The 15107-nt window shown below is 41.6% G+C and overlaps 2 protein-coding genes across 3 annotated transcripts in view; one reads left to right on the top strand and one right to left on the bottom strand.

Annotated features, from left to right (window-relative positions):
* The window catches only part of DCBLD2 (discoidin, CUB and LCCL domain containing 2), a 35292-nt gene extending 30254 nt beyond the window's left edge, over window positions 1-5038 (top strand). For both annotated transcript variants that reach the window (XM_035115692.3, XM_035115693.3), the window contains exon 15: window positions 722-5038. In XM_035115692.3, coding sequence (XP_034971583.3) covers window positions 722-1164 — 443 coding nt within the window. In that variant the 3' untranslated portion in view covers window positions 1165-5038. The remainder of the gene's footprint in view (window positions 1-721) is intronic.
* A 1914-nt stretch (window positions 5039-6952) lies between these two features.
* Window positions 6953-14689, bottom strand: LOC118084780 (cell cycle control protein 50C-like). The gene is made up of 7 exons (XM_035114727.3): window positions 14339-14689; window positions 12135-12245; window positions 10752-10853; window positions 10247-10337; window positions 9845-9985; window positions 8433-8642; window positions 6953-7844 (listed from the first exon to the last, which is right to left on the bottom strand). The coding sequence occupies exons 1-7, from the start codon at window positions 14537-14539 to the stop codon at window positions 7660-7662; spliced, it is 1041 nt and encodes a 346-aa protein (XP_034970618.3). The 5' UTR covers window positions 14540-14689; the 3' UTR covers window positions 6953-7659.
* Window positions 14690-15107: the final 418 nt, after the last annotated feature.

Genomic DNA, 15107 nt, shown 5'->3' with positions numbered 1-15107 from the left:
TCTTTTTAAAAACTGTGCCGGGGATAGATGTCCAAATACAGCTTGTAGAAGGACTGATTCTGGAGTTAGCCAATGTGGTACAGTCCTCTCACAGAATTGTGTCACTTGAGTTTTTATGAACAATCTGCTTGAGTGTGGCTAGTTGAAAATCCCACCATGGAGAAGTTGCAAAACTATTCCTAATAATTGCTTGGTTTTTTCATGCTTTCAAGTAAAGTCCAAGTGTCACCAATAATCATTTGAACTAGCTCACATCTTTTCAAGCAGCTAGTAAAGCATAATTTACAAAATATTTAACTGGATCTCTTTACTCAGAAGTATTGATTTCTATTATTGTTTCACTGAATATGCCTTAAATGTGGCATATGCATAACAGAAGTACTGTAGATAAAGTAATGACATGATCCATAAATCTGGTTTACACATGGTGGCCCCAGCATGATCATTCCAGGAACACTTGAGACCACTGTTAGCCTGAAACTGCTGCCCAAATTCCTGGTGCCATCAGAAGATCAGAGTAGCCACATAACATGACTGGCAGGTAGAGGTGCTGATTCAAATGAACAGAGACCCTAGGCACTCCTGAGATCTTCCCACTGGAGCAGTCTCATGTGCGATCTGGCCCGTTTCCATACCAAGTGCTGTTTTTTTTAATTACGAGTGCAATGGCAGTATGTGACAGCTAGAAAACCCTTGACGATACTGGTCTCTCTTTGTATAGAGTACGCACAGCCGCTGGTGGGAGGAATTGTTGGCACACTTCACCAGAGATCAACCTTTAAACCTGAAGAAGGAAACGAAACAAGCTATGCTGATATGGATCCTTACAATTCACCTGAGCAAGAGATTTACCATGCCTATGCTGAACCGCTACCTATCACTGGACCAGAATATGCAACACCAATTGTGATGGATATGTCAGGTCATCCTGCAGCTCCTCTGGGCATTTCTACTGTATCTACTTTCAAAGCTCCAGGAAATCAAGCCGCTCCCATAGTTGGGGCATACAGCAAACTTGTTTCCAGATCAGATAGTTCATCGCCTACTCGAGTACTCTACGACACACCCAAAGGAATGCCAGGACTCAATCCCACAGATGAATTGGTATACCAGGTGCCACAGAACATGCCACATTCCACAGAGAAGAAAGAAGATGTTAGTTAGAGAATGTGGCTTTCAAAAATTAAATCCTTTGGAGATCACTTTTTGCATTGGGAGAAAAATGTGTGACTTGATGGAGCCCAAAAAATGAGTCAATTGCCCTTTTGAGGGTCTGTACACAACTACTGCTTTCCTGTTTATAGAATGATGGGCTTTCCATTCACTACTGATGGGCACTACATTTTTTTGCTAGACAGGTGTGAGAAGCTTTCAAAGATGCTGAATCGCTGAGTGTAAATAGATGCTCCACAACAGATATATAATGTGCCACTATAGATATATAATTAATCAAAATGATCTATGGTCCATGAGCCAAGAAAAGGTAAGGTACTGTTCTGGATATAGAAAAAGTCACTGAGTCCAAGAAACCAATTTCAAATTAATTGATATCTAGCAGGCTGGTATTTTCATAAGGCTTCACATTGTAAAAGTAAACTGATTATTGTGCTTCCTGTAACAGGAAGTTAGTGGCAATTATAAGGAAAATTGATCCCTAAAATTAACAAGAGTTTCCTTTGTTGATTTCTTTGATGAAATCAATTAGTAGTGTAGAAAATACCTGGAATCTCTGGCAAGCATGACTTGCTATACACTAGTAATCACTCGCTCTTGATCCCTTTGGAGTAGCTTCGGATGAATTCTGTTCTCCCTACTTTTTAAAAAAATACCAGGGTGCTCCTTTCTATTTCCTAGGGAGGCGAATTCCCTGAAGATGATACATTTGCTAAAAATTTGTTACAGGGCTAAAAAGGACCTTAGTGGGAATCCTTGGCTCAACAAAAACTATAATTTCTATAAAAAAATACCCCAAAGCCCTCCAATGATGGCCTCAAACAGCAATTTTTATTATTATTTTTAGATTAAATGAAGGGATATTTTTAAGGAGGGACGGATAAGTTCACTTCTGTAAAACATAAGCACACTGGCATCATTGCATGTAGGTTTTTAATGTAAACCAGGGTGTCTTTACATGCATAGATGAACAGCTTGGTTTTCCAATATGATTTTAGGTCTATGCCTTAAGAAAATGCATATATGCATTGATGTCATGGAACCTTCTGAATGTGAGGTGGCGATTAGATTGAAATATAGCAATGTTTAAAGTATTGGCATTTGATCTACTATGTATTGCATAAAAATAACTCTTTTTCACCCCCAGATTCTTCAAGTTCAAAATTATCATACAATCTCATTTGGGACTAAAGGTATTTCACCTTCTAACTCCTAGTGGAATTATTTTTCCAAGGTTTATATACTTGAAACCAGTTAGTAACTTTGTGCACAATGAGAATTGCTGAAAGCATAGCTGTATAACCTACAAGCCAGTCTCCCTTTGGCCATGCTTTAAATGTGTATATATTTTTTAAAAAGCACATTAGGGTGACATGAAAAGAATGCTGTGTTTTTATTGTATTATAACAGCACTGTAGCAATGATGTAGAACAGATAAATGTGATATCCCTTCTATACACAATAGCCCAGTTTTATGGACTTCATTATGAACATATAGTTCAAAAGAATATTGGGTATTATCCCGTTGTGTCCGTCTGCTAGCAGAGCAGATGGTCCACTTGCAGAATGAGACTTTCTCCCTTCCTTTCCTCCTCTGCACGACACCAAATCTGCTTCAGAGAGAGAGAAGGTGGCAGGGGGTTGAAGGGTAAGGAAGCTAAAATCCACTTGTGCTGTATTGGATACTGCCCATTTCTACTTTTCTCGTCTGTATTGTTGAATGCACAATATATCTCAATGTAGCTGGCTGGAAAGGTAAATCATGACAATCACAACTCTTAAATGTAGATAGTACTCCTTAGCCCAGCTTTCTCCAGCCTTGGGCCCCTTGGGCCCCTATAGCTGGGACTGAAGCCCATAACTGCTTGAGAGCAACAGCCTTACTCCAATACAGTGGTGCCTCGCTTAACGAATGCCCTGCTTAACGAAATTTCCGCTTAACGAAAGGTTTTTTCTAGCGGAGGTTGCCTCGCTAGACGAATTCGTTTTACGAAAAATTCATCTAGCGAATCGCGGTTTTCCATAGGAATGCATTGAAATTCAATTAATGCGTTCCTATGGGCAAAAAAAAAATCAAAAAAAATTTCAATGCATTGCTATGGGATTCGCTAGAAGAATTTTTCGTTATAAGAAAAGACCCGTGGAACGAATTAAATTCGTCTAGCGAGGCACCACTGTACTTAGTTTCAGCAGTATGGCATGCTGGTCCGCTCTTGTGCTTTGTTCCATTTATATTTTGTTTATTTATAAGAGTGATAACATAACTTATTTTTATTCTGTAAACTACGGTACACCAAGGCTAAATGTGTGGCCTAAGAAAACGTTCAGAATATGTGTATATGTAGACTCTATTCTATAATTTCTTGCTTCGTTTGGTCCAATGGATATGGGTACATATCTGCCAGATTGGATTCAACAAAATCTGTGTTGAATATATGACACCCTAATCGCGTCATTGTCTATCTCTGTTAGGGTCTCTAGACTCGGCTGTCCTACTCTTACATATCTGCATCTTTGAAAACCATACTGTAGAAGTAGCACATTTGCAACAGAGTGATTCCCAGCTCCCACCATTGCCAAAAGGTGATTCATTTCTGGAAGTAAAATTCAAGGGATTAACTCTCTTAAGTTCAGATGGTAGCACTCGTGCACCTTGCACAGCTGCCAGTCAACACATAGTTCCTTAGCTTGATTATAAATCACTTCTTCGTTACAAATTGGAATCAGAACCCTAAATTCTTCAAAAACCTGAGATTGTAATTGGATTCAGTGGTGCACATCAAGCAAACTACTTGTAAACAGAACTAAAAAACTATTACCTTTATTTATTGACAGTATTTACAAATCACTCTTCTGCATATGTTACCAAATGCTACATTAAAAATAGCAAAGTAAACTATGTCAAACTCTAAAATTAATGGCAGAAAAGCAACAGGAAAATAATCCTAGCTGATTTCCAGATGTCTAGTGGAATAGAACACAACCCAAGTTTCCTAGATACTAAAAAATTCTTCTTAGAAGCATATTTTCTGCTCAGATTCTAAACAGGTGGTAGCTATCTTTAAAGGAAAATTAGGCAGCAATCTTGTACCCACTTCCCTAGTTGTAAGCCCAGTGAACTGAATGGGGCTCATTTCTGATTAAACATGTTATAGGGGTTGCACTCTGAGTGTTTTAACTTGAATGTTGCACCAGTTAGAGTGGCTTGGTGTATTTGTACCACGCCAAAGTATAGAATTGTGTATGTGTGATGTTTCTTACAAAAATTGACAAGTGTACGTACAAGAGACTACCAAAAGCCACGGTAGGGCTGTTTTTCAAAGCTGCCTGTTACTGGAATTGTGCACACAAGTGTATATGCTTAGTTCGAAGTCTTGCAGGTATCCAAACCCACAAACCTTAGTACAAGCAAATCCACCTCCACTGTACGTTGCAGATTTAAGCTTGCCAGCACATAAAATATTACAACAGTATAACAGGAATGGTGTGAGCAATTGAATGTATCAAAATTAAATGGGCAATTAGATGAAAACAGCTTTCTTGGTTTTCTGCCCTGTATTTTAGGTACTAACTTATTGATTCCTGAATGTAAGACACACAGCACAGGCAAGTATCACACTAAGTGTTTTGGGGTTTAGGCCCACCGTTGGTATTGTCTCAAGGTATGCAGAGGGGGGTCACTCGGTTAGTGCAGGTGAGATGGGCGCAAATAAGTGTCGAGTGGCTGTTTTCCTAGAATGTACTTCCTTACCTCAGCATGTTCTGTAGTCACTCTGTATATGTTGCTAGAGTTTAGATAATATGAATAGCAATTTTTTAATGTATGTGTTAAAACCTTTTAATAAAATGCACAATGTGGAACTCATGATTCTTGTACAGGAAAAGCAAGCAGATTGATTTTTGGAGCTTAATGTTGCTGAATATCCCAGCTGATGGGAGAGTCAGTTACACCTACATTTTGACAAGCACTTTCTGTTCGTCAGATAGAACAGTCCTGATTTATCTTGGGGGTACTGTTTGTGGACAAGAGAACCTCAGTGGCAATATGCAGGTAAGACACGACACAACAGACTTATACAGTGTTTAGATCAGGGGTGGCCAACTCCCAAGAGACTGCGATCTACTCACAGAGTTAAGAACTGGGAGTGATCTACCCCTTTTGGGGGGGGGGTCAGGTCAAAGTTGTTGAGCTTTTTTTAGGAAGGCCCAATTTTTTGGGGTGGGTGGGTGGGTCAAAGTTGTTTGGACATGCCTGGTTTAGATGATTTGGAGCAGCCCAATCCTATTGCTTGCTTGTGCAAAGAGGCTTGTGCTGTTCTACCCCATCTGCCTCACCTTTGCTGCCCCTCTTGATATCACACCGTTAAAAGAGCACTGATAATTCCTGAAATGAGTTATCTTAGTGAACCATTTTCCCTCCTTGATTAATACTGGAACAATGGTATCAGACAGATGAGTTCTGTTAATAAAAAAACTCCTTCAGTAGCACCTTAACGACCAGGTGCTACTGAAGGATTTTTTTTATTTTGTTTTGACTCAGACCAACACGGCTACCTACCTGTAACTAGAGTTCTGTTAAGTACATCTTCACAGAACGCCTAATTTACATAATTTACTGCCATAAAATACAGTGGTACCTTGGGTTACAAACACCTTGGGTTACGGATTCCGCTAACCTGCAAGTAGTACCTTGGGTTAAGAATTTTACCTCAGGATGAGAACAGAAATTGCGCGCTGGTGGCAGCGGGAGGCCCCATTAGCTAAAGTGGTACCTCAGGTTAAGAGCAGTTTCAGGTGAAGAACGGACCTCCGGAACGAATTAAGTTCGTAACCAAGAGGTACCAGTGTATGCTGATAGCCACATGCTTAGATAAATCTACTGAGATTAGGTCTATATACAGGTAGGTAGCCGTGTTGGTCTGAGTCGAAGCAAAATAAAAAAATTCCTTCAGTAGCACCTTAAAGACCAACTAAGTTTATATTTTGGTATGAGCTTTCGTGTGCATGCACACTTCTTCAGATACCTGAAGAATACTTCAGATACTTCTTCAGGTATCTGAAGAAGTGTGCATGCACACGAAAGCTCATACCAAAATATAAACTTAGTTGGTCTTTAAGGTGCTACTGAAGGAATTTTTTTATTTTAGGTCTATATAGTGATGGTCACCTAAATAGAAGCTCCAGGTTCAGAAGCAGCATTCCTCTAAATACCTGTTGCTAGTTAGGCAAATCATCTACTTTGGTGATCACTCGTAGCCGAGTAAGATTGTCTTCCATGAACACGGTCTTAACAGGGAGTCCGTAAGAGATTGTAGAGGCCAATTCTGGATCCACACATCCTTCCACAGTGGGGACATTGGTTCCGGGCGGGAGTTGATCACAAATAGCGTAGTGTGGGGGCTGCTGTCTTCATGGGGGCATCTTGGAAGCATTTGGCTGGCTATTGGGTGGCAGGTTGCTGGGGCAGAATGAATCCAGCAGGTCTGCTCTGACACTCTTAACCACCATGCTGAGAATTATATAGCACAAGACTAACTTAGAATGCACAGTGCATGTGGAGCTAAAGCCCCACAACTTTGCACCAAGAAAACCCAGCATGTCTCCTTCCTTTGTCATTAAAATCCACAGAGCATTTCTTACAAGACGGATTTAACTGCAACTTTTTTGCTTTAATTCTAATTTGCACATTGCCTGGCGCTTTTTAAAATTCCCTCCTGGTGGCAGCTGGCTGTGGTGCCATTTATTGCTGTATCTCCTGAAGTGTATAAATGCCACTGCATGCTGCGAAATAAATCACTCTTTAATCTCACAGAAGCCAGTGTTTGGGAAAGCTGTATATAATTTCAGTACAGAGCTTTTCAATACAAAAGATGAACTAATGGAAATAGACATTTTAATGAGCAGATTCATGTGTAACACTACATACACTGACAGTTTCTTCCTTTTTAAACTCTACATTTCTTGCAACATGCTGTTCTGCCTATGACACTTTCGGGAACAGAGTCACTGCCGCAGAGGATGTGCAAGAGGCCAGGGATCCACATGGCTGTTACCTGAGAACTTGTGTGAACTTTTAACCTAGCTGTAAACATTCATCAGACCAAATGTACTGGCGCAGTTCCTAGCCAAGCATTCATTATACTAAGTAGTAGATGAATTCAGACAGGAACTCAGCCCATTGCTGCATGAGCCGAGACTTCACGGACTCCTTCCTTCGCATATTGCAGTTTCTAAACTTCCGCCTGTGTTCTGCGTAAACCATGGTTTGCCACTCCATCTATGCTCCACCTGCAGAGTGATTTTAGCAAACCATCATTTGCCTTTAAACAAGGTTCTCAAATCCAAAACTGTCTTTTGGAGTCCTGGTTTAAGGGCAATGATGGTGTGCTGAGAATCGAGAAGGAAATTTAGATATTTCTCATTTCTGGTCTCTGGCTTGGCAGGGCGCTTGTACTTTTAACTTTTCATCAAGTAAAGGGAACTGTCCTATAGTCCCTTGTTGGGTTTTTTCCTGGATTTCAAGTGAGCTACTGTAATGATACAACTTGCCAGCAGAGTCACTGCACCAGTAACCGTGTAAGCTATTCCCAGAAAAGGATTTCTTCCTCCGCTCCATGTTACTGTTGAGAAGACCACCTGCTTTTCTCCTTTGAACTTTGAAACTGGGAAATCTGACAGGATGATGTTAAAGTTTTATTAAAAAGTTTGGAACATCCATGAGTATTAAAAGATGCCGAAGGGTTGGGTATTGCTAACAGGATTAGATCCATGATTTTTTTTTCTTAGCACCTACAATGCAAAAGGCATATTTAAAAGGAATGTATGTAGTTTTTCACAGCTTACTCTCCTTGTTGCAATACACATCTTCTATTGATGGGACACTACCACTATTGGCCTTTTCCAGTGTGGTGCTCTACAGAAGTTTTGAACTGGAACTCCCATCTGCTCCAGCCACCATGGCCAACGGTCAGGGATGATAAGAGCTACAGTCTAAAACATCTGCAGAGTACCAGGTTGGGGAAGACTGAGCTAGACAAGCAGAGATCTGCATTAGCCCACTGTATGTTTCCTCCATCCAACTGACAAGCAGAAGCTCTCCTCAAAACTCAGCTACATTTCATGATGAACTGCATGCATTAGTAGCCTGCCAGGGAGTGTTCTGGCTATGTATTCCTTGATTACCCTCACCGTCTACAGAAGACCTGCCAGTTATAGCCCATGTAGCTAAAACATGGCACGAACCCACACAGAAAGGATACTATAGGATATTTGCAGCCCATACGCCCCTGCTGGGAGCCCATTTGCAAACTGCCTGGTGCGACTGAGGCGACGGTAAAGATTCTTGAATGTAGGAAAGGCCGATACACGCATCCAGATGATAAAATCTTCATTTGTGTAGCCACTGTTCTCTTGGTTTTCTTCATCTAATAAATATACTGGTTTTTGCCAGTAATGTGGTCTTGCTGTGCCTGAGATAGATGGGGAGGGACAGAGAGAGATGATAGCTATAGGTGAACAAGCAACCCCTACTTCTATATATTTCTTAATAGTCTAACCTTAGTGAGTAAGCATGTCTCAGCCTTCGTCGATATGGTGCCCTCAAGATGTTTTGGACAATTGTTCTCTTCATTCCTGACCATTGGCCATGCTGGCTGTGGCAGACGGGACCTGGAGTCCAACAACACCTGGAAGGTCCCAGTTTCAGGAAGTCTGACCTAAGTGGTCTAAACAAAAGTTCTTACTCTCTAGTAAGCGAGTATTGAGTTGCAGTTTGATGCAGCCATCACAGACACACATATGAAGGAGTATGTCCCACTGTTCAGTGGGGCATGCAGGATTGCCTTGTAAGTCAAGCAACGTACCAGGAATGTAGCTTCAATAAAGTTGCTTATCCAGTATGCATGTAAGGTGGAGCAGGTTTGCACCCATTGGCCCTGCTCCTGACCTCAGTTGAAGCGGGAAATTTAAGTGTGGTTAACATCACACCTCTCAGCCATGGTGGAAAAAATCTGATGCATTGGCCTTGAGAAAAGGTAGCCGTGCAGCATTGGCAAAGGCAATGAATAGTTGTACTTTAGAGAATATATGTAATGGAAATGGGCAAGGATTTCACTATTCAATCTACAGGAACACCATTTCTTCTGAGTGCTAAAATCTTTCCCATGAACTAGCTCAATATTTTTCCATATGAAAGCTATGGCTTTGGTTGGGTTACATTACATCAGGGAGGGGGAAACCTTCCAAGGGCCACATTTCCTCCGGGGAGAACCTTCCAAGGCCCACATGCCAGTGGTGGGCGAGGCCACAGGCAAACAGGCAGAGCAACGAGTGAACGATTCACACTTCTACAGCAGGTTAGTTTCTTCTGTCCTCCATCCAGACAAGCAAGCAAGAGGCATTTACTTGTTTGTTTAATAAAAATTATGTAACACTTGATTGCGGGGAAAAACCTCAAAGCAATGGATCAAACCTCAAAAGCACAATCAAAGTTCAAAGACACATTCCAGCCAGGTAAAAACATTTAAGTCTGAAGCAGAGCTAGTGAAAAATGTAGTCAGGAATGATTTCCAAGAGCCACATAAGAGAGGCCCGCGGGGACAATTTTAGAAAGCCCATTAGCTGCATTTCAAAAACTGAATAACCACCTTTAAGCTAATGGGATCATTCTTACCATCAAATGCAGAAGACAAGTTGTGTGCAGATGGATTGTGAAATTTCACATTTTTATCTGTCCACCAGGCATTCCCTTGCTTCAGAAGTGGGACTTTGACAGCCTTTACAGAAGCAGGATAGTAGAACAGCTGTATTGTGTCTGTATGGAAATTGGAAACCGTGATTTAAGGCTAAGCCAGTATTGAATGCCTGTAATTTGACTATTGTAGCTGATTTAAGAGAATATGCTCACATCCACACCATACATTTAAAGCACGGCATTAAAAAACCTCCAATGGGGGCTGTGTGATGACATCTTTACATTTTTATCATATAGAGAGAAATTTAATTTGCTGCAGATCGAATAGATAATGAAGACTGCATATTCAGGTAAATATTATCAGATGCACGTAGCACTCACCATTGAACATGCTGTTTGCAATTGCACCACATGGAGCTATAGGAGTCCCGTTTTCATAAGTTGCAAAAGGTGCACAATTGCTGTTCTGAATCTGTATTCAAAACCATAATGCAATTAGGAGCATATTTCTCTGAAAAATCAAGCCATAATGTTAAACAATGCAGCTGTTCATAAACAGCAGGAATTGTGTTCTGAAAAAGACACGTCATTTATCTGGTGATGAAAAATCAATGGGAAAAGACTGTCACACCATGCCAGGGAGTGTATTTCCTAGTGTGGCTGCTAACAGTTGGCAAATGACTCTCCCTCTCGAATGTTTACATTGCCCACTTCCCTCAGCATAACATTGCAAAGTCCAGACAATGAATGACAAGCACAACATTCCTGAACCAGCGAGACTTCTTTCCGGTCAATAATATATTAAGAATTACTACCCTTAAAATGGCATCATGTGTTAAAAAAACCCAAACATCAGAAGTACTAAAAGAATTTCAAACCACCTTACATTTGCCTTCCGACCCAATAGTTGTGCATCACTTCTGGAAAGGACATAGCGACGATGGTTCTGATAAAAATTATGCAATCCATAGTACATGAAGATATCACCCTGCATTTTTTTTAAAGGGACAACATGTAGGAATTAAAAAATGAGTTTTGAAGCTAAATCTGGCAAACTATTGACAATAGCCAATATGAAGTGGGACAGTAATTTGAATGTCCAAGATCTAAGTCGGGCGTCGGCAACCTTTTCTTCCCGTGGGCTGGAGGATTCCCATGGACGATAGGCGGACATGGGCCGCACAGGTGCAGAAGCCATTTCCAGCGGCGTTGCGGACATTTTGGAAATGGGCAGCCAGCACCAGAAATCGCTTCTGCGCATGTCTATTTCCAAAATGTCCGCAGTGCAAGAAATCGTATCTGGCCCATGGGCGGGAGGTTGCCGATGCCTGATCTAAGTGCCTCCAAAACCCCTATAAACCTTTGATGGGCAAGAATTGGTGTGACTCCAAATCACTAAGCCCAAGAGACAAGCCTAAATTGTTACTTTATTGGTTTATGGAGTAAGGCTAGCAATAAATGAAAACGATCTTCTCTTCAGATTACTCCACAAGGTCTTCCTCTAATGTTCATTGCTTGATGCACTCGCAATCAGTCAAAACAGCACAGACATCTGCTCTGTATCACCTGACATTATTACCACAGAGGCAGTTCACATCCTCAGCTGCTGAATTCAGCACTGATTGAATAAACTGAAGGATAAGCTCCTGAGAGATGGGCATGGATATGGGAATCAATCCCTAAGGCAGGGTGCCAGATGCAAAAGAAGACAGGGCTCCTGCACCTTTAACAGAAAAGGAAAATTTGACAGGTGTGCCCTGCATGACAAATGTCCTCTTTTTGCATCTGGTCACGCTACGCTAAGGGTTGTAGCCTAGTCATTGAATGATAAGAGCTGACACACTAGATACTGACATGCCAACACCACAGTCACAATATGTGCTCCACACTGCTATTTCAGATAGATTTGGTGCTTAAAATTGGCTAGATGCTAAAAGTAGCATAGGGTGTAATCCAGCCAACAATTGAAACATGGAGGTTCCATTGCTTTTACAGTGAGAATTATGCATGTGCTTAACATTCTCCCATTGAAATTATAAAAGTGCTTAACTCGGCTAAACGCTCACAAAATGTTTTAAATATTTCAAAACATTTACTTCAAATTCATTCTGGAATAATTTATTTTTCTTTATTAAATAGCCTTAAAATATTTGAGGTTTGGTAGATAACATTTTCCTTTCTCCGAATGTTGTTAATTTTAATGCTGATCTTGTGTTGCTTATTTAAAAAACCAAACCAACCTATTATTCACTTTTCCACAATCACTTACCTGCATGTTTTCCTGAAGTGTGAAGTTGGTGAAACACAGGCATTCCTTCTCCCAGTTTGACGAGTTTTCACGCAGCTTTGAACAATGTGAGCATATCTCGGAATAATTAACCTGCCAAGAAACAAAAGAAACAGGCCAAGTTATTGTCATCATTTCAAAAGGAGAAGAAGATCTCCAAGCCTTAAAGGCTTTACACCAGGGGTCAGCAAACTTTTTCAGCAAGGGGCCTGTCCACTGTCCCTCAGACCTTGTGGGGGGCCGGACTGTATTTTGAAAAAAGAATGCATTCCTATGCCCCACAAAAAACCCAGAGATGCATCCTATATAATAAAGTGCAAGTGTCTCTGTGTCCAGTCCCTGTGTTCATGGGATTGCGCTACTGCGCATGTGCCCCACGGACAGCCATTGGGACCTGGAGCGCAGAGACACTTCAGATAAACCAGGACCGTGAGAGAGATTACATGCTTGCATATACACAAGCATACAAAGAAAAAAAGAGACTGCGGCTTCCCCTTGCCTCCGCTGTGCTACGGAAGGATCTCTCTTTCCTCCTGGTTTCTTCTCCGTTAGAGGGAAAGGAGAGGAAAGGGAAGGTAGGTGGGTGTGGATAGAGAGAGAGAGAGAGAGCCGCAATTGATGTGGCTGCTGGGCTGAAGGATCGTTTAGCCGTTACTGAGGGGCGAAAGCAGGAGAGCGGGCGGGCACACGTGCTGGGGAAGGGGGAATTAGTCCCTGGAAGTGTGTGTGGAGTTTTGGGGGGAGGGTTGGAAGGGCTGCTGCAACTGGGACTAGCGAGGGGAGAGGGAGAGAGAGAGAAAGAGAGAGAAAAGAGGAGTAGGAAAAAGAGAGTGGGAAATGGGGAGGGAGAGAGGAAGCTGAGGAGGCAGCCAGCTGGGGCGGAGGGTGGGGAAGGGACTCAGTGAGGGGCTGAGGTGGTGGCGGTGGGTGAGTCACCGGGGGGGGGACCCCGCTAATTAATTCTAGCACCCGTTAATTTAACGGGCTTCATGATACTAGTTTTAAATAAAAGGACACATTCTACTCATGTAAAAACACGCTGATTCCCGGGCCGTCCATGGGCTGGATTTAGAAGGCGATTGAGCCGGATCCGGCCTCCGGGTCTTACTTTGCCTACCCATGCTTTACACAGTTTGGCTTCTGCAGATTTCCACGAGATGGTCAAATGTGACAGTTTGTCAGGTCAACCAAATGGCCTCACAGTGGGAGCTTTCAAGCTAAGACAGCAATGACATGCCAAGAAGTGTCCTGAATAACCCATTTGGAACATCCTTCCCCTTAAAGTTCTTCAAAGTCCAAGTATCTTCCACTGGCAAATACTATTTCTATTTAGTTACATCCCATCCCACTTTTAATGTGTACGCAATCATGTGTTTTTAATTACATTTATTCTGCAAGAGAAGCTTGCCATTTATTGTAGTTAATAGTACTTCTGACCCATTCTTCACCAGAACATCTCAGAGTAGAATACAGCATTTAAAAACACAACAGTTAAAAATCAATCAATCAACCAACCAACCAAACAAACAAACAAACACACACAACTCTTAAAAGAGAAAAAAAACACCCATGTGGAGAACAGGCCTGGAACCATGGCGCCCCAATATTTATTGTATTTGAAATATTTATAACTCACCTTTCCACCAATGGTCTCAAAGGCAACAGGCCTACAGATACAATTTAAACAAGACCATTCCCAGGTCTATCCGTAGTCTCTTTAGCATCCTCAGAATGCTCAACTGTTAAATAGTCTGGAGGGTCTACCCTTCACAACTTCTCTAGACAATGGTAGACCTGTTGGTCCAAAAGCCAGTTCAGATATTCTATCCATTCATTTACTTAAGCTGCTCACAACAGTGTGCTGCTTTTAAGTCTAGTCTCAGATCATTCCCTGGATGTTACAATGCTCACCAATATAGACTACTTACATTATTGATTCCTTTGCTAAAGAAATAAAGAACATAATAGCCAAAGTGGATATTGAAGTCAGGTCTCTGGAGGCCAAGGTCAGTACTTTCACTTTTGGGACTGCAACAAAATGTTTATTTTACTGCATTAGCATTAATGAGGACATCCAAAATTAAACAAAACAAAATAAATACACTGTAAATTTCTGCTTTACTTATACACAGATACAGTCTACCAATATTGCAATGCATGCTTTCTAGCACACAATGAAAACAAACCTTTAATTCTTTGACTCTTGTCGCAGCCAATAGAAGTACAATTCCCATCACAAGGCAGAAGAGGCTAATGATAAAGAAACTGGGGAGGACGAGCTCTGGGGTGAGCTGGGGCTTCCAGGCTGGGAGTCTCTGTTGTTTATATGCAGTATTATCAGGGCATCTCGATGGACGGTTTGGTGAAACGGTGCTGTTTTCATTCATGTTGATGCCGGGCAAGTCTTTGGCTGGCCTTTGTGTCGTACTGTAAGGTATTCTTCATCTGTTGCTATCTACTTAGCATTTTTAAGAACCTTGGTAACTTCCTGGAATTACTTATTAACTTGATCCATTTGATTGGGAATAACGCCCTCCTTGTACTTTATTGTCATAATCACCTTTAGCCAGCCTGTGCCATCCTCCTGCTGGTGTACTTTAACCTGACTTACACCTGCTAGCTTCCTGCACCCGTCACTGCTTCCTGCACAAGGCTGCCGCCCTTTTTGCTGTTACTGTTGTTCCACACAGCTTAGGACACAATTTAGTAGGATCATCTGAATTGCTCTATTTGGAAATCCTCCACGCAGGGTGGTATATTACTCCCCATATTTTCTGTCTGTCAAATTTATTAGCTGACTTGATTGTGTTTTTGTGATGACCAATGATTTTCAGCATATAAATTTTACCGACTGACACAACTTAAGGCTTCCCTTTCTCCCCGCCTTCACAGATTCCTAAGCTGCACTGAAACTGAGGTAAAAGGGCAGATTTTGCTAACAACAAGTAGGGTGAG

The sequence above is a fragment of the Zootoca vivipara genome, chromosome 4 (genome assembly GCF_965207765.1).
Source record: "Zootoca vivipara chromosome 4, rZooViv2.hap1.1, whole genome shotgun sequence".
Lineage (NCBI taxonomy): Eukaryota > Metazoa > Chordata > Lepidosauria > Squamata > Lacertidae > Zootoca > Zootoca vivipara.
Note: the sequence above shows the minus strand (reverse complement) of the source record. Positions and strands in the feature narration are given on the sequence as shown.